Source organism: Antennarius striatus, chromosome 21, assembly GCF_040054535.1.
Source record: "Antennarius striatus isolate MH-2024 chromosome 21, ASM4005453v1, whole genome shotgun sequence".
Classification (NCBI taxonomy): domain Eukaryota; kingdom Metazoa; phylum Chordata; class Actinopteri; order Lophiiformes; family Antennariidae; genus Antennarius; species Antennarius striatus.
This window is the reverse complement of record NC_090796.1, coordinates 9,879,374-9,902,522: the sequence shown is the minus strand read 5'-3', so window position 1 is coordinate 9,902,522 and position 23,149 is coordinate 9,879,374. Positions and strand designations below refer to the sequence as shown.

General features: G+C 39.1%; 1 protein-coding gene across 1 annotated transcript; it reads right to left on the bottom strand.

Annotated features, from left to right (window-relative positions):
- Positions 1-9,336: 9,336 nt before the first annotated feature.
- Positions 9,337-22,790, bottom strand: LOC137588859 (alpha-tectorin-like). Its single transcript, XM_068306165.1, has 25 exons — positions 22,769-22,790; positions 22,435-22,550; positions 21,980-22,258; positions 21,607-21,702; positions 21,340-21,469; positions 20,491-20,891; positions 19,769-20,351; positions 19,093-19,676; positions 18,395-18,944; positions 17,710-18,305; positions 17,392-17,543; positions 16,713-17,113; positions 16,412-16,605; positions 15,446-15,841; positions 15,069-15,352; positions 14,605-14,882; positions 14,325-14,444; positions 13,685-13,869; positions 13,429-13,589; positions 13,073-13,324; positions 12,753-12,912; positions 12,549-12,618; positions 12,185-12,192; positions 9,728-9,888; positions 9,337-9,592 (listed from the first exon to the last, which is right to left on the bottom strand). The coding sequence occupies exons 1-25, from the start codon at positions 22,788-22,790 to the stop codon at positions 9,337-9,339; spliced, it is 6,435 nt and encodes a 2,144-aa protein (XP_068162266.1).
- Positions 22,791-23,149: the final 359 nt, after the last annotated feature.

The window sequence follows — 23,149 nt, the reverse complement described above, 5'->3', positions numbered from 1 at the left end:
TGTGAAAACTGAACAAATAAAACAAACACAAATGGAGTTATTTTGATGAATCAAATGAATCAGACAGGCATTCCTCAGAATCAATGTCTTTGTTGACTCAAAGGTTATAAAGTGTCTGCGGCCTTGAAGTAGGTGATTAAAACTTAATGATGGGACTGTGCCTCAGAGAGCTGTAATCGCATGTAATGATTCCAGTTTCAGCTATGATGAAAGTGAAAAGCGACAGAATACGGAAAATTTATATAATTCCCACAGCATCTTTCAAAAGTTTGTAATTGGTGAGGAATTCCAGCCTGTGGCTTTGTGGTGAACAGGAAAGCTTTTATTTGTTTGTCTGAGGGAAATACCATTTGAACACTGGTGGTTCAATCGTATTTGAAGTAAAACCTCACATATTCCCCGTTTCTATTTATGTATCGTGTCTGCTTACCAGGTGCATGGCACATAGACGTCATCTATGTCATCAGCCACTGTCAAGAGCAGGCATGCTTTTTAGGGCAGGACATCCTGGGAATCCGTTTTAGGAGATCACATCCATCCATTCTTCACTCTAACAGTTAACCAGGATACAGTATGTGGTTCAAAATTATAACTGGATCATTCACACATGGAAACATTCTGTACATGTTCCCTCCCTTGGATTTCTGTATTTTCTCTGACAAGTGAGTCACTGAACCAACCAAGCCCCCATGTCATAACAGAAAAATAATCTGCAGCACAGTAACAATTGTGCTGAGACAACTGAGATACCACTGAAGCCTGATCTGCACCTAGAGGTACAAACACAAAGCATGAGTGACACTGAGGCTTAAAACCAGCTGTGCTTCAGACACTTGTCATAGATGAAGGGCTTTGAAAGTTTTTCCACCATTCAGCAAGGAATACTTCAGGATTTAAGACTGTTAAAGTTCCAGGGATATTATGAGAAAATCATAGTGTATCATCAATGGCTAATATTTCATGACAAAGCTGAACAACGATTAAATCTGATAATGCCTGACTGAAGTAAATGCTGTTAATATGGAGCGGCAGTATCTCAGTCCACTGCTTTTTGATCGGAGGACAGGAGGGTCCGCACGGTTCAAAACCTGTGTGGACCAAAAGTGGGCACTGCTGAGGATCTACCTCCCATTATCTGCATGTCTAAAGACATGTGTGTGCGCGCAGGCTTGTACTTATGTGCTTACTAGAGTGGAAAAAAGTAATTTACCCACAGGAATTAATAAAGGATTATTATTATTTTTATTATTACATATTTACCACATGATACCATGGCTTCTACTGTTCAGAAAAATTTAAATCTGTCTCACATTCATGCTGATGCACTTATTATCACAATCTCATGCTGAAGATCATTATCATCATTTTAATGTCACACAGAAAATTGTTGAAATGGGGATGTCATGATTAATAACTCTTACAGGATGAGTTCTTTTTTTGACTTTTTTTTTCTTACATAACTGTTGCAGTGCTAAACATTTCACCCATACATCCAGTTCATTAACACCTTCCCCTTTCATAAATTTATTTCCATGGGATACCACAGGCAAGCCGTGTGACCACATGTTTAACCATTGCTGGTGGTTTTTGGTGGTGGAACACTGAACTACCATTTCTGCCAAGTTCTGATTTTCCAATGCCACAGACAAAGTGCAAGCTGCTTGGCTGTGAGCAGAAACAGACAAATATGAATGCAGTTCTTGTTTGACTGGAGATGTTCCAATACTACTTGGTGCTGTGCGATTTTGATCAATATCTTAAAAGTATTAAGTACCCTTACCCAAATTTAGCACAGAGCACACAGGAAACTGCAACTGTCCCCACATTCTGCTTCATGAAATTGTATTATCCTTCAGAATACCCCAGGACAAACGTTGATGTTGTCCATTGCATATAATATACTTGAGTTTCATCCCAGACACCCACTTCTGAGGTTACTGAAGTTACAGAGCAATGATCATGATGTCACATTGATATAGTCTCTAAATAAAGGAGTGATGTAATGTTGCACTGTCGATGTGGAAGAGGACACAGGAGGAGATTATTGTTCTCCAGAAAAATAATACAGCTTTCGCGTATAACATGGATCTTTCCCACATCTATCTAGACATCCAAGAAAAAGAAAAGGCCTGTGGGTTTTTGATATTCCATCCCTGCTTTTTTCTTGTTCTTTTTTGCAACAAAGACTTCCATACTGTTTTAAGTGAGATTTTACCAATAACAGTTTAGAGGAATGGAAAGCATTGTGCTGGAGATAACAAATCTCTAATTCTCTCTAAATCAAATATCTTTCTCTTTCTAAATTATTACTGTCATTCCTTGTATGATAATGGGGTCAGCATGATGTAACATTTTTTGTCATAGTTTTGAATGGAACTTACGTTACAACCGAGGAACATACATTTTAATAGAATTATCAATCAAATCTTAAAGTACTTATGGATATGCTAGGGAGTCCAAAAGATGACTTACCAGAGTCAAGAATCCCACAAATGTACATTTCTAGTTGTTTCCACTGTACTGCTCAGGTATGTTCACGGTCTGTGATGACAGACAGAGGCCCAATCGGTCAACAGGAGTTTTAGTGCGTACCTGAGGCAGAATGTGTTACAGCTTGTCTGTTTGTGATGTATGCAAGCTGCATTGGGGATCTTTTCAATAAAGGGTGGGAGGCCTGTCTTTAAGTATTTCTAAGAAACCATGAGTTAAATTCATAATGACTCAGTCACACGTGATAAACTCGGTTAAGTGTATACACAGAGAGACAAATGCCACATTGTTGTGTCAATGGTTGATAGAGAACCAACTGCACACACAGAAGAACAGATGACAAATGTCTCTTCTCCTCATGTTCATCTATTGATAGCCACTCTTTAAAAGGCTTTTCTCTGAATTTAATTCAGGAAGGCTTGGATTGCCAGTGACTATCTACCATTCAACCAGTAGAAGAATTTTCCAGCTAATGCTGTTGGGGCCCAAATATTGCACCTGTGGAGGGTTGGCCATACAGTCTCCTGAATCATGAAATGTCCCCTCAAGAAAAATACAACTGTAAGACCAACAGAAAACAGACCAGGGACAAAGTTATTTGAGAGTTCTCTGCTGTTGAAACGTCTTCTAACATCTGCTGAGTTTCTTTGATACATTCAAATTTAACACCAGCCCTAGGCACAACTAAAAGGCTGGGTCAGTGCATCTAGTAAATACACAGTTAGGGTCTCTTTTCCAGGTCTTTAAATACAGATGAACTGTGAATTCAGCAATAAGCGCTTTCTAAAATGGCAGACCACACCTTTGTTAATAATCTTATGTGTTGTTCAGCCTTTACTGTTTATAAGATCAGAAATATGGTTGAGAAAGAGAGGGGAAACATGATGCAAAGGGTGATAATTTTTTTAAGGGTTCAGCCTCCTAGAGGACTTTCAGCCTCAGTACATGAGACTCTTATCTACATACTTAGCTGAACAAGCCCATGGCTATTCAAATTTAATTCAGAATATTGAGATAAAAAGCCCCTCAAACAAGTTTAATAAAAATGATAGGCCAAAGCATGTTGCATTTGGTAAGATAATAATCTCATATAGGCTATTAGATTCATCTTCTGGTCACACTGACAGAACAGCATCATCCTTGTGTAAATTCCCATTGCCCATCCTTGATTTGTGTTGGACATCCTTACCCTCTGCTGTGCCTTTATTACATACTGTAGATCTTGCAACAGAGACATGATGGGAACTTCCAAAAAAATTGGGTCATAATGTTACTATAATACAGATCTGATTCTGTTAGCCACACACACACACACACACACACACACACACACACACACACACACACACACACACACACACACACACAAGTCTACGAGGATTTGTAACATCACATTCAGCAGATAACTCAGCAGCTCTCCACCTCAAGAAAAGTTTCCAGTGCTTCCACTTGTCGGGTTTCTAACATCCAACATTTGATTTTACTTATATCTTTAACAAAACTTTATTCATTGTCTTATTTCTTGAATTACCTCAACAGTTTGAGATTATTGAACCCATCCACTGAATCGTTCATGCATCAGGACTATCCAGCCTTTGGTCATCAAACAAAGTCAGACAAATGATTGTGTCTATTTTGGCCCATGACACACAATATATCTGTAGCTATAAAGTGTTTTTAAAAAATTATCAAAGGAGTTGTGCATGTCTTCTGGTGTACAGCATTCTATCTATCTTCAGTATCCAACACCTTGATGACCATCTTTGGTCATACACATAAACAAGTCATATCACTTACGGCAAAGTTATTTTATTTTCACCCAAGTGAAAAGATGGAAGAAGCCAAAGCATCAGAAGTTTACCCTTTTGTTTACCCTCCTCTCTGACCTCCAAGGCTGAGTTTAAACAAGACAGTCATAATGTCCGTGTGGCACACAAAACAACAGATAGGCATTCAGCCCTGCTCTTCTCATTCCCATTCTCCTCGTCCCATTCCAGATTTTTACAGAGGCAGCACTGAGTGTCAGGTTCAGCTACAGTATCAGTTGACAGGGATTGGAGTCAGATCAAAGCGAGATTGTGAAAAGACTGAGATCCACACCCCAACTCCTGATCATACAAAGAAGCTAAGGAGCAAAGCCCCCTCCCCTGGGAGTTGTAATGGGAGCGGCTGATTACCCTTGTTGATCATGGCCATTTGGGCCAACCTGAGGGAGCAACAGTGATGCAGCCAATGATGGCATTACACACCATGGACCAAAGGTAGACAACCCCGAATATTTACAATAAAAGGAATATTAAGTTATTCAGGCTACATGCATGACCTTCATGAATAGCTAACGTTGTAACTTTGAGCAGACAGAATGTGATATGTTCTTACACCAAAACATATCCAGTCATTTGTAATATTCTGTAATTTTTGCGAACTCTATGCTCCACACAACAATATTCACTTCATCCATGTCCTTGCCAGTCTTGTATTATCCTGTCTGCTGCATCGTGACAACTAGTCTTTTTCTCCCCTTCAGAAAACAAGGGAAAATTGAGTTAGGACCGATCTGCTGCCCAATTTATCTCAAATCCTCCGTGATACAGATCTAATTTCAGCCTCTTAGTACCACAAACAGGAAGAAGAAGCCAGTCGATAAACAGCCCATGGTCACTGTTGGAGGGAGTGAAGTGGTGATGGTGGGGTGGGGCAGGGCGGAGGAAGAAGAGCATGGTGGATAAGGAAAGGCAGAGGGTTGTCATTATCCTTTGTCCAGTTCATCACTCTCTCCATCAACCATCTAACTCTTGGGATAAACTTAATTAGAGTGTGTTGGCAAATTAGCTAAAAGCATTTCAAGTAAATTGAAAAGGACATACAATCTTGTTTTACCAAATGAGATGAGATCCTGATTTTTCTCACCAAGTTTTGTTAATGCAACAAGAATTTTGAGCTTTTGGGAATTTCAAGGAGTAATACCACCCTTTTTTCAGAGTTCCTTAAGAAGGTCAATGCTACTGTAACGCCAGAAAAAGTTATCACTAAATCTGGATATAAGGGGAAAGAGAAAACCTGGATGTATTGAAATACTTGCTTCCATGATTTGTTTTCACACTCTTATTCTTTGATTAAACAAACCAGAAACAAACATCTTAATTATTGAGTTTAAACATGTTATTAGATGAATCACTTCACTCTTGAACTTATTTACTCTTTGTGGGTCACAGGTGTTGCTGGATTGATCCCAGCTTACTGGGAAAGGCGGGATACGCCTGGAACCATCAGTGGCGCATCATGGAACCACGTGAAACACAAATGATCACTCAAACACAATTGCACTTACAGAGAATTTAGACCTGATCAGTTCACCTAAACTGCATGCTTTTGGAGGTGAGAGAAACCCACGTAAACACAGGGAGAACATACAAAAAAGACTTAAACACAGAACAACACTACCCTCTGCACCACCTTGCAAAATATTAGTGAATGAGGCTATTCCAAAGAGTCAATTTGGAGTTCTCAATGTAAGCTTTATGGGAATAAATTCCTGCTGCTAAAGAAAATTAGCAGCAGAAAAAACCTGTGATCGTACTGTAGAACATGAACTGCAAAAATTTTCTACATTGCATTTGATGGCTTTATAACTGAAAGGGGGTGACAAGGGGTGACAACCAGATGGCAACAGGAGGCCCTCTGGAAAAGTCTGATCTAATATTTCAAATGGAAGGCTAATGGATGCAGTATATCACAGATAAAAAAATGATTAATCACAACATCTTCATCTCAATTTAGCACAATATTTGTGGAATTAGAAAGGAGTAAGCATGACCACATGCAACGTAATGGGTATTATACCAATATAAGGAAAGAGAGGCTGACAAGATCTTGAAAATGTAACCATATTTACTTTCATTTATGAGAATTTTTTACAGGGTTTGATGAGTTTATTTTGTGACTTCTAGCTGCAGTCCTCCGACTGTCCAGTCTTCTCAGGAGTATAGAACAAGAGAATATTACTCTCGACAAAAAACCACAGATTTTTAGGTTTATATCATGAACAATGAGGAAATCAACCAATTGGACAGAAAAATAAACACCACAGGATCAAACATCTCTAAGAGATAAAAATATGAACTGAAAATTTATCAGTTTGTTCAATAATTCTGTTAACAGTTTTATTCTATTTGTATTAAATTACGTCAGAGGAGCAACATAAGCATTCACCACATTCACCAGATTCTTCACCACATATAGATTGTTCAAAAATTTTGGCATTCAATGCACTGGAAATTAATGAAATCTCAGCTGGAAACAGTAGTACTGTATTCAAGTATTCGTGGGTGATGTGTTGATGTTTTAATCAACTAGTTTTTAAACAATCAACCAGATGTTAACTGTACTTGTTTCATAAAAACCATCTTTTACTCGGTTGCAGAAAAGTTCCCAGGCTCATATGTAATTATTCTGCAGAGCATTGTGGTCACTAACATGACTTGAGGGAAACTGGAGAGGTCAAACATCAGATGGGACTAGTCCTGACCCCTCCAACACACCACACGGGGGACTTTTTGAGGAAATCCAATTAAACCCACCAAGCCCTCAGCATCTTGTAAGTCAACAAGCTGTCACTCATATTTCATTCCCCTCCAAATCCTTTACCTTTTTCCTCATTCTCACTGGCAGACTATTTTCTTTCTTACCTATTGGCTGGGATGATTATTCAAGAGTTAGAAAAGGATGACATAGATGACAACATACCATACATTGTTTTAAAGCAGCACTTGCACACAGCCTCACAGAACCTAAGCTGTTTAAAGAAATATATAACTCTAACTTTAGAACTTTAACTTAAAGAACATTGCAGCATTAAAACTGAAAAGGGATTTAATTCTAATGACTAATGACTGTTTACAATGTAATCGTATACATAAGCCATTTCAGCAGCACTTCAGGATGTACCGATTATACTTACACATTAACTTTGCCCATTTCAGAGCTTTTGCTACAGAAATGTTCTTGAACTTTAAACTGGTTTCTTTTTAAATGACTTTCCTCATTGTCTCCATATTTGTAATATATTATGTTTGGAACCCAGACACGTTTTCTTCAGAACTTGGGTGTGACATTAAATGGGAGGTGAGGTTTTCTTCACAATAGATATTTGTTAAAAGAATGAGCTACAGATACTGGCTCCATTAGGAATGACACATTATTGCTTGTGAACGACCCCTGGCTTTCTTTTATTTGTGTTCATACATTGACTTTGAAAGCCTGCAAATACCACATAAGCCTCAGGATTAACCTCCTAGTTGTAAACTGTGTAAAGACTTTAGCTGCAACATGAGACACACAGAGTGATCAAACAGTTATTGCAATACAAACAGGAGGTAAAGATATAAATATGTCTGACTATAGGAATAAGTGCAGTCAGTGATGAATGATATAATAAGATGATCTCTAATTCCATTTGTATATAACTATGGTTGATATGCAGAGTCAAAGTTTGGTCATGTGACATTGATCATATTGCCAATATGTGAAGTCTTCAGGCTGTGCTAAAACACCAGTGACATGTGTGTGGAAACTAAGTGTCCCTGTATCTTCTTCAGGTCTTTTCGAACACTGTTGAAAAAACGCTTACAGACAATAAATTTCAAGTCAAAGAGAAAACAAGGAATTTTCGGACAAAAGAGAGAAACCGGACCTCTTGTCTCCCTGACAGGTTCTTTCATGTGAAACGAGGGCCATCCTGTATTATCTGGATTGTGGTTATTGGTGCACTTACATGCACACCTGTAGACATGATGGGTGGATGATGCTCATTTATTTTGCATCCTATAGTTTTTGGGATGATTGTATGCAATTGCACGCAATTATGATGGCATGAATAAACTCCATCTTTTATAAAATTCCGTTTGTACTATAAAACAAATTTAGAAAAGTATAGAAAAAAGACAATCAGCAGGAGAATCCTCAAAAAGTCCATTTTAAACAACAGTATGAGTTTAATACACATTCTGTAAGATCAATATTTTATCACTTTACCATTTTCGGCTTTATTATCAAGGATAAAAACAAATAAAATATTAATTCACTGGTTATCGAAAATTCTGCAAAAGTACTACATACGAGTACTGTGTCTCAGATAGATAAACAGAGTATTTCACTAAAACAGCATTTAATCTTTATTTGTGCTAATGCTTCCCCCTAGTGTTGAAAAGAATAACCTACATCTTTTAGCTGCTTGCCATTTGATGGTATTGTAGGAATAAAAATCGGGATTAATATCCAGGCATGTTAATTTTCAGGTCTGTAACATCACAATATTTTTGCCTCATTGTTGTTTTAAACAGATCACAGCAGACAATATAAAAAAAAATCTAATTTAAATCAATGCACAGTGATTCATTTGAAGTGGAGTAATATCGGTTCCTTTACTGATTCTCTTCTTTGATCCCTCTAGAAAAAAGCACTGGCAGTCAGCAAAATGATGAGCACCGTCACCCCGGGTATCAGCTGGGCCGATGCACTGCTCATTTCAGTCACTTGGAGGTCTACCAAGTTAGCACAATCAGATGTAATGATGACAATGAATACTTTGATGGTGTAAATCAATCAACCCATCAATGATGCGTTTCGTTTCCCTAAATCAAGACCGAACCAATTCTATGGTGCTATCTGCTGGATTAGGACACCTGGAAGACAGGTAATGTTATAAGGCAAATTATGAATAAAGGAAAGGGAGACTTGGGAAAAAAAACCTGTACAAACACAATAACCCTGGGGTAACTACATTTTCATGTAGCAGAATCAGTGGTACTTGAGGTAATCATTATAGTATCACAAAATCAAGCTGCTTTACTCTGCAATGATGAGATCCCAGTGCACAGGATGGCTGGCGTCATTAAAAGGTGTTGCCCAGCATGATTCAAGAATGGTGGAAATCTGCCTTTCATCGACTCCTTTTGTTTGCACCTCAATATACACCCTCTCATCCAATTCCTGTTCGAAGTTCCTCCTTCTGGTCATTGGGACACGAAACCCACTGTCCTCGTATGGGATCATCCTCAAATGATAACGACCTTGGCCGGATGGAAGATCTTTCCTCACGATACTGACAAAATTTAAATCAAATCATTTCAGTGTAGTCAACATTGCTATTCTATATGCATTGGATTTAGCCACCAGAATATCAGGTACAGTATGTGAAACATAATAAAACTAAATGAGGCACTGTTGTGGTTAACACCTGTCTACAGGATTGATGCCCACATCCATGGATAGTGCTTGAGTCAGAGGGTTTTCACAGGAAAAGCGCAGGCGGATGCTCTTCTCATGGGTGATGATGTCATCACGCGGGTCCACATCAGCTTGAATGATGTTCTCATAGATGAAATGGGTCCCGTTGCTCTATGAAAGAAAGATGTAAGTTACTAGTAAAAAATTAAGAGTGCTTTGAAAAAATACACAACAATACAACTTTGAGTCATATGAAGCAGTGCACTGAAAAACGTACAACTATTGTTCCTCAGACTCAGACTACTCTATACCCTGGGAACTGTCCCACACATATGGTCGTCATTGTTAAAATGAAAGAGCAGCCATCCATCCTGGCCTGTCCCATTGCAAGAGGCATCTCGGAGATGGAGGACATTTGTATGGAAGCCTGCTTCAAACAGCTGGCACCGTGACAATGACATGGTACCTGAACTACTGATGCAAGTGATGGATGAGTCTGTGAAGGAAAAACATAGGAGTGACAAAATAATACCTTAACATGCCTGCTGTGGCTGGTGTGTAATAGCAGAGATCGTAGACACGAGCTGAAAAATGGCCTTGAGTCAGAGTGCCGGTGACAAGCCCTGAATGGACCACTAGTGTTGGTGATGATGCTGCAGAGTTCAGAGTATTCAGCCAAAAAGCGACAATCATTCAATCCATCTCCGATCTCTTCATCTGTGGATCCACATCTGGAAAGTTCATAACGTTTCCATTATGTGTGTGTGTGTGTGTGTGTGTGTGTGTGTGTGTGTGTGTGTGTGTGTGTGTGTGTGTGTGTGTGTGTGTGTGTGTGTCTGTCTGTGTGTGTGTGTATATATATATGCACACATATACACACACACACACATATACATACATATATATATATATATATATATATACATATACACACACACACACACACACACACACATATATATATATATATGTAAATGTACACACACACACAATAAAAATGACATATTATATCTAGGGATGAATACTTTTTCCAGCAGCTCACCCTGATTGACTTGCAGAGGTCTACCAGCTGTGTCCAAAGTCAATGTCATTTTGTGCTGCTGTGCCATTGGGGAAAACTTTGTCATCCATGGGGTAATGATTGAAGTTTCCACACATCCCTGTGACTCTGTTTTCATGGATTTGGTCCACTCTGACCAATAAAATACTTTGACCATCAAACTGGACAAACAAATCAATGGCATTGACTTCTACGTAGCCTCCCTTCCTTTCTACCAGAGCCAAGGCTCCTACAGTGATGGGAAGAGACACCTTACTTTCATTTACCTAGAAAACTGAGAGATAAAAGTAAGAGACGGAAAAGAGGTGAGAAAGTACTTTTCATATAAATCGTACACAAATATAATATAACACCCCATGTCTGCATGGGTTCTCTCTGGATTCTCCGGTTTCCTCCCACCTCGAAAAACATGCGCTTCAAGTTAATTTGCCAGTCCCAAATTGACCGTAGATGTGAGTGTGTGTGTGTGTGTGTGTGTGTGTGTGTGTGTGTGTGTGTGTGTGTGTGTGTGTGTGTGTGCGTGCGTGCGTGCGTGCGTGCGTGCGTATGTATATATAGAGTAGATATCAAATCTAGTTATTAAATTTGATGAAGTATTGGTTATAATTCAAAGGGTCTCTCTATAAGGGTCTCACAGTTATATAAGTAAGTCTATAACTGTGAGGAAAGAGGTCAAACAAGTTCAAAGTTTTATCTGATGTTCACATAAGAAACAACTTGATTGATTTCATCTTTTTTTTCCCCCAAATTTATGTCATGTCCCATCAAGCCTAAACCTGATTGTTATTGATGTTGTTTTTTGATTACTTGCATTTTACAGCAAACTCAGAATTATCTACCATTTGTAAAAACAAACAAACATGCAAGTGTTTAAATACAAGTCTGGGAATGCAAAGTTTTCATTAGTAAAAGAGGACATATTCAAAGGATAGTAAGTCTTTATTTGTACTTGAGCCATTCATTATACATAACTCATTCTCCAAACAAAAACAAAGAATAATTGATTTTATGATAATAATTCACATTTCCCATATAATGTAAGCCACTTTAGTTATCACTTCACCTTATTCAGAAATATTTCCCTTAGTTACAGTAATGTAATTATACAAAGCAGAAAACATAGCACAAGCAAAGAAGATATAACTCATAAATAATTGTAAATAAATTGTCAGCTTAACACCATCACAAAATATGTATTTGAATTTATTCTGCCTCTATTTAAAAGAATGACCACCACAAAATAAGAAAGTCCGCTCAGCAAAACACATAAAAAGAAGTTGCAGGGCAATGTAGAGTTTTTTAGACGGTCATCATCAGAAACTCTCTGTCGATGTAGTGAATCCTGTTTTCATATTTGTCTCCCTCTAGGTCAGAACTCATTTGAGCTGAAATAGTCTTCCTTCTCACCTTTCCACCTATAAGAAAACAACCAGTGTGTAATTGCAAACCAGTTTAAGAGGTAGAGGGTGATAATGAGTAGTATAGAGATTTACAGATGTTACATAAACACAGTGCATATTTTCTAATGAAATAATCACTTTTATCGCTTTTAATCAAAAAACATGACATCACTGTGACTTTTCAAGTCGTCTTTTCCATCACATTCTTTAGTCACTGAACCTTATCACACCACCTCGCCGTTGACGTAGCCTCAGCAAGTAATTTTATACTAAATCACACTGAATCATCTTCAAAAATAAGAAATGTATGAAAACATAATGTGAGCTTCACCTTGCTTGCTTGCTTGCTTTTGTCGATCATGACAGTGGACCTAATGACAGGTGTGCAGTGCTGTGGTAGCTTACTTCCTTCCTAGCTCGTCTGTGGAAATCATGGCAATGCTGCAAGAGAATAACATTAGATGCTGAGATATTCCACCTGTTGATTAGGTATTCACACACACACACACACACGCACGCACGCACGCTTGCACACACACACACACACACACACACATTAACATAGTTGTACTTACAACTGGACAGTCGTTGTTGCTCAAAACACACAGGTGGACCTTGCAGTGAAGATAGATTTCTGTATAGTCATTAAAAGTGAACATCCTGAATGAGAAATGAGCCACAGTGGAGACGCCATTCTTTTCCAACTGTACTGTACCATCTTCTGAATTAGGACACCTGAAACACAAGTAGGGTATTAAATCTTATCCAACAGACTTGGAGTAAAGTTATCAGGGTGAGGAAATAAAAGTGAGTTTCATGTTTTTAATTCATTTTGCTAATTTTCATAGAGAACATGAAATAAGCAAGTAAAGACAAGTTACAATTGCTTATTTACCCTGCAATTATAAGATCCCAGCGTGTGGGGTAGTCTGGATCATCGACTGGTGTGGCCCAGCAATTATACAGAATAGTAGAAATCTGCCGTTCATCAACTCCTTCTGTTCGCACTTCCACATAAAACCTGTTGTAAATTGGTATTGATATGCTGCTATTACTGGACAGAGGGAACTGGTAGTCAGGGTCCTCGAAGGGAATCATTCTGATCTCATACTGTCCTTCCCCAGATGGAAGCCTCTGTCTTATTATGCTGTGAAATAAACAAAATGTAGTGCTTCAAAATTAACACATTTTGTACATTTTGTATAAACTGATTTAAAAAAAACAAAAATGCAGACGTGAAGGTTTTGTTACCTCTCTATAGGATTGATGCCCACGCCCATAGACAGAGCATCGCACAGTTCATATTTACAGGAAAAAAACAGGTAAAATCTCCTATGGCGGCTGATTATAACATCGGCGGGATCTGCTTGGCCATGGATGGAATTCTCATAAAAGAAATGTGTTGAGTTACTCTGGAAATTAGAAATACATATAAGTTGATTAGAGTTCTAACATTCCAGCCAGAGAAAACTCAAATCTAAGATATTCTTCTGTCTGTGGACTGTACCCTAAGAACTGTTCCGCATAGCTGGTCATCATTGTCAAATTGGAATATCACTCTTCCATCCTTGACTGTCCCGGTGCATGACTCATCTTGGAGATGGAGGTCACTAGGATCGAAGCCAGCCTCAAACAGCTGACAGCGGGATAATGAAATGTTGCCCATACTACTCTCGCAAGAGAGGTATGAGTCTGTGAAAGAGAAATGTATGTGTGACCAGAAAATCATCAATGATGCCTGATTTATCTCTTTTACATTTGCCATTTTTTTGTCAGTAATCTAAAACACTGAGAATAGTATCTCATAATTTTGTAAGTGCAATGCATTTTAAATGTCAGTTTAAGATTTTTTACACACGTCACACAACATGATGAATAAGAATTAATTCATGATTAGAAAATCTGTAATCACTCTATTGCTGTTTTAACTGCATACCCATTATTCAATTCTGAACCTTCATAATCGCAAGAAAAATGTCTAGATAATTGTAAGGTAAAACTCGAACTAATTGATTCTGCAGCCTCGAGTTGATACACAATTCAATGTCTTTGTAAAATAGATAGGTCTTCTTTTTGACTCACACATGACCATTGTCACTACAGTCACCTGAAAAATAAAGCAGTGATTTTAAAGGAGGTGCCCTCACCATACGTGTCATTTATGTCTCGACTGTGGAACTCATCACAGAAGCAGCCATAAACTCCGTTTCTCTCACCACACCACTCATTGTCTGTGCAGTCCAGCTCTTCACAGGGATCTGTCTCAGCTATTAAAAAAAAATAGCGTGGAAAAGGATAAGAACTTTTGATTAAATTCAAACATAAGAGCAACTTTTTTTTTTCCAACAAGGAGAGCAAATATCAAGTTTTTATTAACTTAATGGATCATTCTAATTGTGTCTGTTCATCCCCTTGGTTAAAACATACCGCAGCCCAAAGCCGGTCGCCACTCAGGGATGTCCAACCTCAGTACCGAGCAGGTTCTCTCATAACCTGCCACGGCAATACACTGGATGCCATGGATTTTAGAGTAATGGCAGAGATCGTAGACACAGGAGCGGAAAAATGGCGCCGGGTCAACGTGCATATGACAATCTTGGAATGGACCACTTGTGTTGGTGATGATGCCGCAGAGCTCATAATACTTTTCCAAATGGACACAGTTGTCTAATCCATCATCAAACTCTTCATCTGTGGATCCGCACCTGGAACATAAAGTCTAATTTTAATACTAACACAGAATATATTTAATTTGCCACAATAATTTTTCTGTTGTATTCTGCTTTCAATTAGCAAACCATAATGGACTACAGTGAATGTTTTGCTCCATTGGTTGGAATCTTATTTATTTAATCGTATTTATTTAATTTTGAGCTTAACAAAAAGTTTACCCTGGTTGACTTGACGGTGAAATCCAGCTGTTTCCGAAGTCATTGTCATTTTGTGCCAGTGTGCCATTGGGGAAAACTCTGTCATCGTTAGGATCATAGTTTAAGTTTCCACACATCCCTATTACTCTGTTTAGACGGTTTCGGTTGACTCTGACCAGCAAAATACTTCGCCCGTCAAACTGGACAATCAAGTCAGAGGCATTGACCACAACAAAACTTCCATCCCTTTCTATGTTAACATAGTTTCCAACAGAGGTGGGAAGAGACACCTCATTTCCATTTATCTGGAGGGAGAAGAGATAAAGAGGAGGTAATGAGGTGCTTTCTGTTTCCAAAGATTGAAGCCAATATGTATTATCATATAAAACAAAGTTTACCGTCGTTCTTCTGCTGTTTCCAATGCTAATGTGAACCATGTCTGGCGGACTAGAGACATGTATGTCCACCCTTGACACAAATGACACACGGTTGTTGCCACGGTGATTATTTGTGGCTGTTACCCCAAACTGGATTTCATTTGGTCTGTGGTTAACACTGTCAGCAATGATATAACTGCATGTACCTTGGAAATCAATCAGATTTCCATCAAAGGTAACGTAGTGTGGGTCCCCCCATACAGTGCAAGTAGAAAATGGATCAAAACAGTCCAGATGGCCATGTCTGATGGCGCACTCTTGTGGCGGAGGGCAAGATGCATCATCACAACGCAGGTCATTGACAGAATGGCACTCACAACGCCTGGAGCAATCGTCCAACCAGAACGTCTCACCTGCCTGTGAGAATGAAAAAAAAAAATTAACAGTTATAAAGAAAATTTGCCACACAAATAGAAAAATGTTCTGCAGGGAATGAAATTATGAAAACATTATCGCTCACATAATTGCAGTCTGATTTCTGGTGAAATACAAGTTACATAGCCTTAAGTTTTTAAAGCAGTGTTTTCAGTCTTATTTGACAGATTTTCTTAAAATCTGAATTCTTTCAGCCTTTACAGAATGATCTTTCAAATTCAGTTTAGACAGAAGACTAGAGTCAGGAAAGCAAAGCTTATTCTTTTTTTCCCCCCAACTTTAAAGTTGAAGCTTGTGTTACCTTCAATTTCTGTGTAGAAATATGTCATATTGTAAAGATTTTTCTATTCCTTATGGGGAGTGAATAATGACAAATGACGAACAAGAGGTGAGAAAACTAAAATATTAGAAAAAAGATTAATCTAAGAGATAAATGTCCCAAACAACCATGTATGATACTGTCTGTGTATCTACTGTACTGTATATTATATCAGTTAGTCATCTACACTGATAGATATCTAGTGTACTTTTCATTTAAGGTATACAACTGACATTGTAGTAGATGCCCTCATGTTGGCAGCCACAATTTTCTACAGGAACACATGTTGTCCCACTCCTGGCGAAGCCTTCATCACAGAAGCAATCCTCATAGCAAGGCAGGTCACAGGCCGGGTGTGGGCTGACACAATTGTTGCCACAGTCAGTACCACAGAGATCATAATGGCTGTTGGCTGGACAGTCAAGTCCTTCAAAATTGAGGAGAAACATGATGAGGTTTTTGTTTCCAATATGACTCATAGCTGTTTCTTTGATGTGTGTGGCTGAACAACACCACGTGGACTTGATAACTTACCGCAGGGGGTGAGGTGTCTCCAAGGGAAGATTCGAACACTAGCCGATTGGCAAGCACTGACATATGCCTTAATGGCTGCACATAGAAGGTCTTGGCCCTCATTTCCAGACACACAAACGTCGTACACGCAGTCATTGAAATATGGAGCTGGATCCACCACTTCATGGCAGAAGCTGAATGGTCCGTCATTATCTTGAATCACTTGACATTGAGCTATAGCATTTTCGTCATCAGTACATTCTGGACATGAAGAGCCACACCCATCACTGCAGGTATCGCTGCCTCCCACTTTCCAAGACGTCCCAAATTCATCTGGTGTATTGACTATCATTCCAGATGGAGTCTGGAAGTCATCATCTGGATTTCCATTGAAGTTTCCACAAAGTCCACATGTCCGTTCACTATTGATCACAACAGTTGCAGAAACATTCAGTGTTAAGTAGGTTGTAAATGCAATCAATAAAAATAAATAAAGAATTTAATCAATCAATTAATCAATCGATCCTAAATACAGTGAATATGCAATTAATTGGGGTTGAAAAAAGTTCAAATGAAAACAGCCAACATGCAATAAAAAAGGAATATACTTAAAAAGGAATAAATACAGAAAATAAGAGCCATGGACCAGATAAACAAAGTAAACAGAACCAAGACAGATATTTATTATTTTTAAATGGACCTGTAATTTGAAGGCACATAGATAGCCACAGTGCTCCATCCATCGTATGACACACTTGGACCATAGTCAGAAACCACAAACGTACGAGATCCAATTTTAAAGATCGACACTCCATTCAAGTTTGCTGGCAAAGCAATAATTATTCCATTTACCTAAAGTATTGAAACAACAGAAGTCAAAAAACAAGAACATTTTATAAGTAATGTAAATTTGTTAATTTTGGAAATTTTGAAATTTGGTGACCAAATATGTTTTAGACAATTTCATTTTGTTTACATGACAAATTAAAAATATTGGTTCAAGAAGGATTCAACTCACCTCAACCACACCAGTGTGTCCTGTCATATGCACGTGATAACCTGACACAGTCACATACACTGCAGCTGTGATTGAGACTGACAACCCTAACCATGGCTCATTTTCAGCTTCCACTGAAAATTCGTGAGGATACTCTGTGGCATTACAAAGTGCCATCAAAAGATAGCGGCAAGTTCCCTGGAAGTCATAGGCTTTGCCATCAAAGGTGAGGTAGTGAGGGTCTCCAGAGGCAGAGCAGTGGCCATGAGGGTTGGGATGGCAGCCAAACTCACCGTCCACCAGACCACAGAACTCTTGAGGACCACAGGAGCTGGGGACACAGCTGACTGTTCCAGTCGAGCCATCGCATGTACACAGGCTCTGACAGTCATCATCTTCCCAAAACATTTCACCCCCTTGCCAATAGCGTCCTTGATAATAGCATCCACAGTCAGGTGGTGACACACACTCGTCACCACTTAGAATTAAACCATCATCACACTGGCACCCCTCCTGACACACAGTGGCACATACGAGAGGAAAGGAGAGGCTGGGGCAAGTTGATGAACAAGAACTTCCACAAAGTTCATAATGGCTGTTGAGAGGGCAGATTTTCCCTAGAGAAATACAAAAAAATTGATGCAGAAAAATTCTTGGATTTATTTAGAACAAGAACTGTACCAAGGGATGGGGGGCCAATACTTACCACATCCCAGAGCATTCCTCCATTCCTCTATGGCAAAGCCTTGTTGTTGACACATTAATGCAAAATCTTGTAGGACCTGACACAGTGCTGATTGTGGATCTCTATTGGTACTAACAATCTCCACACATGCATCAATATGTGGTTGTGGGTTGCCCCTGGGAAAACACTGAGCAAATGGCCCAGTTGGAGAGCCAAGAATATCACAGCGCGCAGTCAAACTGGTATTCGTTGAGACAGGATTTGCACTTTTTACACAGAATGGATTTAGGGAACCAATTCGCCAACTGTCCCCAAAGTCCTGGGAGTTCCCTACAAGCATGCCATCGGGTGTCCGGAAGTCATCATCTGGGTTACCATTGATATCACCACAGAGTCCACCCAGTGAGCCGCCGTAGACATCGGGTGCAGTAATACGGATGAAGTGCGGCCAAACTATCTGCACAGTTACACCAAAGGACGTGCGAAGGATGACACTGTGAATGCCGCTGCGGTAGATTTGTATCTGATGGGATGCTGAATTGTATGGTAGTCTGATCCGCTGGCCATTCACCTAAAGGGACATTCAGACAGTGTGAGAGATTGACTGGCTAATAAAATTGTTTAGAATTAACAAGCTTGCAGCATGCAGAACATAAAAAGTTTTATTTGGAGTTAAGACTATTTCTAAAATTGAAATGTTGCAAATTTCACCAACTTACATGAACCACGATGTTTCTTGTAATTTTAATAGAAACATGTATGCCTCGAATCCAAAATTTTAGCACATGGATAAATCCCTGCAGGCCTCTGGGCACTTTTTCTGTTGTCACGAGAAACTGTGGGTAATCTGACAATCCTGTCACATTCACAAGAATCAATTCACAAGCTCCAGGATAGTGGTATTTCAGTCCATCAAATGTGTGATAAGACCCGTAGCTGTTTTTCCAGCACGTTGAAAAGCTGTTAGGTCTGCATCGTCTTTCTCCTTCCATGACATCACAAGACTCTAGTGGAAGACAAGCATTGGGGCGACAAGTCATAATACCACGACTGCAGCTGCATTGTCTCCCACAGTCCTCATCAAGTATGACTGTTTCTCCAGAGCCGTAGTAATGACCCTCAAAGCTGCAGCCACAGTCATTCAAAGGGACGCAGACCCCAGCACTCAGGACATGGCCTGGATCACAGATGCAGCTCGCCTGTGGAGGAAGGGGGCAATTTTGTGGAGAATTTGGATTGACACATGTAGCTGGACAACTTGTGCCCTGGGGCTCAAAGTGGCTGTTGGGTGGGCAGCTGGTTTCTAGAGTAAAGAAAACACATTGATTGTGACATCAGGGACATCATTTTGCCACATTAAATTCTAACATTATGTTGTTTGGCTGACAGACTTACCACAGAGGTCTTGTCTCCATCTTGGTAGCAGTATACCATTTTGTTGACATTGACTTGCATATGCATTTAGGGCTTGACACAGAATCCGCTGGTAACCTTCTACTACACACAGATCAAACACACAGCTCTCTACAAAGCCGTCTGGGGGAAGTACGGCATGGCAATCAGAGAAAGGACCTGGATTGCTCAGGAGGATCCCACAATAGTCAGCATTGCTGTATAAAGTCTCCTCTTCTTCAGTGCATCCAGCACATTCCAGACCTTCACAGTCTGGCTCACAACTATCATCACCACTGCCATCATCATCTGAAGTTTGCCAGCTGTTAGCAAAGTCAACATCAGAGATCACAATATCTCCTAATGGTGTTTGGAAGTCATCAGCAGGGTCATCGTTGAAATTTCCACATAGACCACATGTTGAATCCTGGTATGTGAAGGGTAATCTGATCCTGACCAAATGATTTGTGTCATAAGACACCTCCAAGCCAAAGTAAGTACTGACAACCACAGTAGAACCTGAGTCATAAACTTGGACAATGCCATCACTCAAAGAGATTGGAGTGTTTTGAAAGACTCCATTGACCTGGAAGAGCAAAAACAGTTGTATAAATATACAAATTATTACTTTGGTAACAATTATATGTACATTTTCAAATACTTACATGTACTGAATATGATATGTTAACATTAAAGTATAGAGAGCCTTGGTAGTTGTGACTAACCTTAGCTTCATAAGGATGGCCCTTCACAAGTTCAATGGTGTAGTTGCCCACAAATACAGTGACCTGTCGTGTCCAGGCAACTCTTGTGTTTCCTCTGTGCTCGTTGCTGCCCTCCACGCGATAGTAGGGCAGTGATCCTTTACATTGCTCAGAGAGAACGTAAGTGCAGGTTCCTTGAAAGTGAAAAACTACGCCATCGAACGTATAGTAATGTGGATCACCACTGATGGTACAAGTGCCTCTGTCTACTGTTTGGCAAGAATACTGAAAGGAACTTGTCCAGCAAACTTGAGAAAAGGAGCAGGGTTCATTTTGGCATTCCAAACCCTCTGCGGTACAGGTACACCTCTCTGTACAGGTGTTGTCAGTCCAGAATGACTCACCAAATGGCACCATTTCACCTTTCAAGAAAATAGAAAACGTCTTAAAACGGGAGCATGGAGAGGAAGACGATATGTCACCTTGAACTGGGACCATTACTAGTTACTGTCTTAACCCTGTCGGACACCAATGTACCACAGTTATTTGACCCTTAAGAATTACTACAGGAACAAGGTTAACAAATTTAAAACACTTGTCTGAACTGCATCTGAGTATTGTTCAACATATTCTAATCAAATAACCTTTGAGTGCACAAATAAAATCAAATGTAAAGAACATATTGAACTTTAAAGTAATTAATTCATTATATAATTAATTTATATATTATTTTATCATTATTAATCATTGATTATAAGTTAAAAACAACGACAGATTAGTCACATCTTGCCAGAATCACCATGGAGGTATGATCACATAATCACATTATTGTAAAAAACTTGTAGTGACCTCCATCTGGGTCAGCCTTACCATTGAAAGTGCAGGATGCGGACTTGAAAGCCCAGCGACCTGGAAGATTGACATTAGTTGTGTCCATCAAATTTTCAATTGGCCCAGGGATGGTGAAAAAATGGGTAGAGCCGATGGTATCATAGCCAACCTGAAAATGCATGTCCAGAATTAATTTTATGTTTCCTCTCTTTTGTCCATTTCCTTTACTGCATCCAGATTTAAGTAAACATTATAGTATAAAAACAGAGTTTGAAGGAAACGCCATAGAAATGCAACAATTCTAACCTCGAACGAGCCTTCTCTCGGAGATATTGTGCCATAGTTGAACAGGACAAACGAGAACTCGGCTCCAGAGATTAGCACTGCTTGGAAGGTTGATTCCTAAAAAATAAATAAATATATTTTTTAATTATTTTGTATACTGGTCTGATTCCGATTCGGAAATTAAGAGCACACTCTAGTAGTAATTCTTAATAAAGCATGCATACATATTAATGTATACAGGCCCTTGTAGCACACACACACACACACACACACACACACACACACACACACACACACACACACACACACACACACACACACACGCGCGCACGCACACACACACACACATATTAACATTATCAACATTATCAACATTAATATTATGATGACTTACCGTTCCTGGTCTTGCAAAGTAAGGCGTCTCAATCCAAGTTGCAACAAAGACCCACAAGGCCGTATCTTCACATTCTGGAAAGTGCAATTCAATGTCTCGTGTAGCTCGATCAAGAATATCTGGACTGGAGTGTTGTGCGTAGCGAATTTCTCCACCCTGACGGTTATCTATGTCTGTCCAGAGCACAAGAATGAGATCTCTTGGTCCATTCAGTGGAAGTTCTTGGGGTGTGAAACTTGTAAACGGATTACGGAATGTCAAGACTCCATTGGTATTCACCTAGAAACAAGTAAAACGGCACTTATAGAAAATAATTCATGGACATCGGCTTAAGTCACTGAGATTCTCACTCATTAACACCAACAAATTTATTGCTCAGATCAATTGACTATAGCAAATTTCAGAACTCTAAGTTAAAAGTATTTTAGTAAATATTTTAAAAAAATTCTACATACATATATCTGTGAATATCGCCGTAAGAAGAAAAAGAAATCGTGCTCAAGCTCAATTAATGGAGAACTTCCATCATCAACTTCTTCAATTACGTTATCACCAGGTGGGTAGAAGATATCTAAAAGTACACAAGATGTCAGAGTTAGTTATATATGTATGTGATATTGTGTTTTTGAGCTACAGATATTACCGTATTGACCCGAATATAAGACAGTGTTTTTTGTATTGAAATAAGACTGAAAAAGTGGGGATCGTCTTACATACGGGGTCTAGACATTGTACCCATTCACAACACTAGATGGCGGCAGATATATATAAAGCGAATGCTGAACTAACTCCCCAGGCCAAAGCGAACCATTGTCACGAAGAAAAAAAGAAAAAAAAGAAAAATAGCAGTATCACGAAGGAGAAAATTTTAAAAATAGCGGTAAGAAAGAAAAGAGAAGAAAATAATAGAAGAGATAACAGAAAATGGAGAAAAGTAGCGACAATCTGAAGAAAAGTGGGTCGAAGATCGGCCAGGTTAACCGGCAGCTGAGGAGAAGTTATGATGCAAACTTCAATATGATGATGATAAATGAGGCAGAGTCTTCAAATTAAATTTAGTGTTCAAAAAAATTTTTTTCAAACTTGAGTCTTGAAAAAGAGGGGGTCGTCTTATAATCAGGGTCGTCTTATATTCGGGCCAATACGGTATATTGTAGTAATTTTCGATGA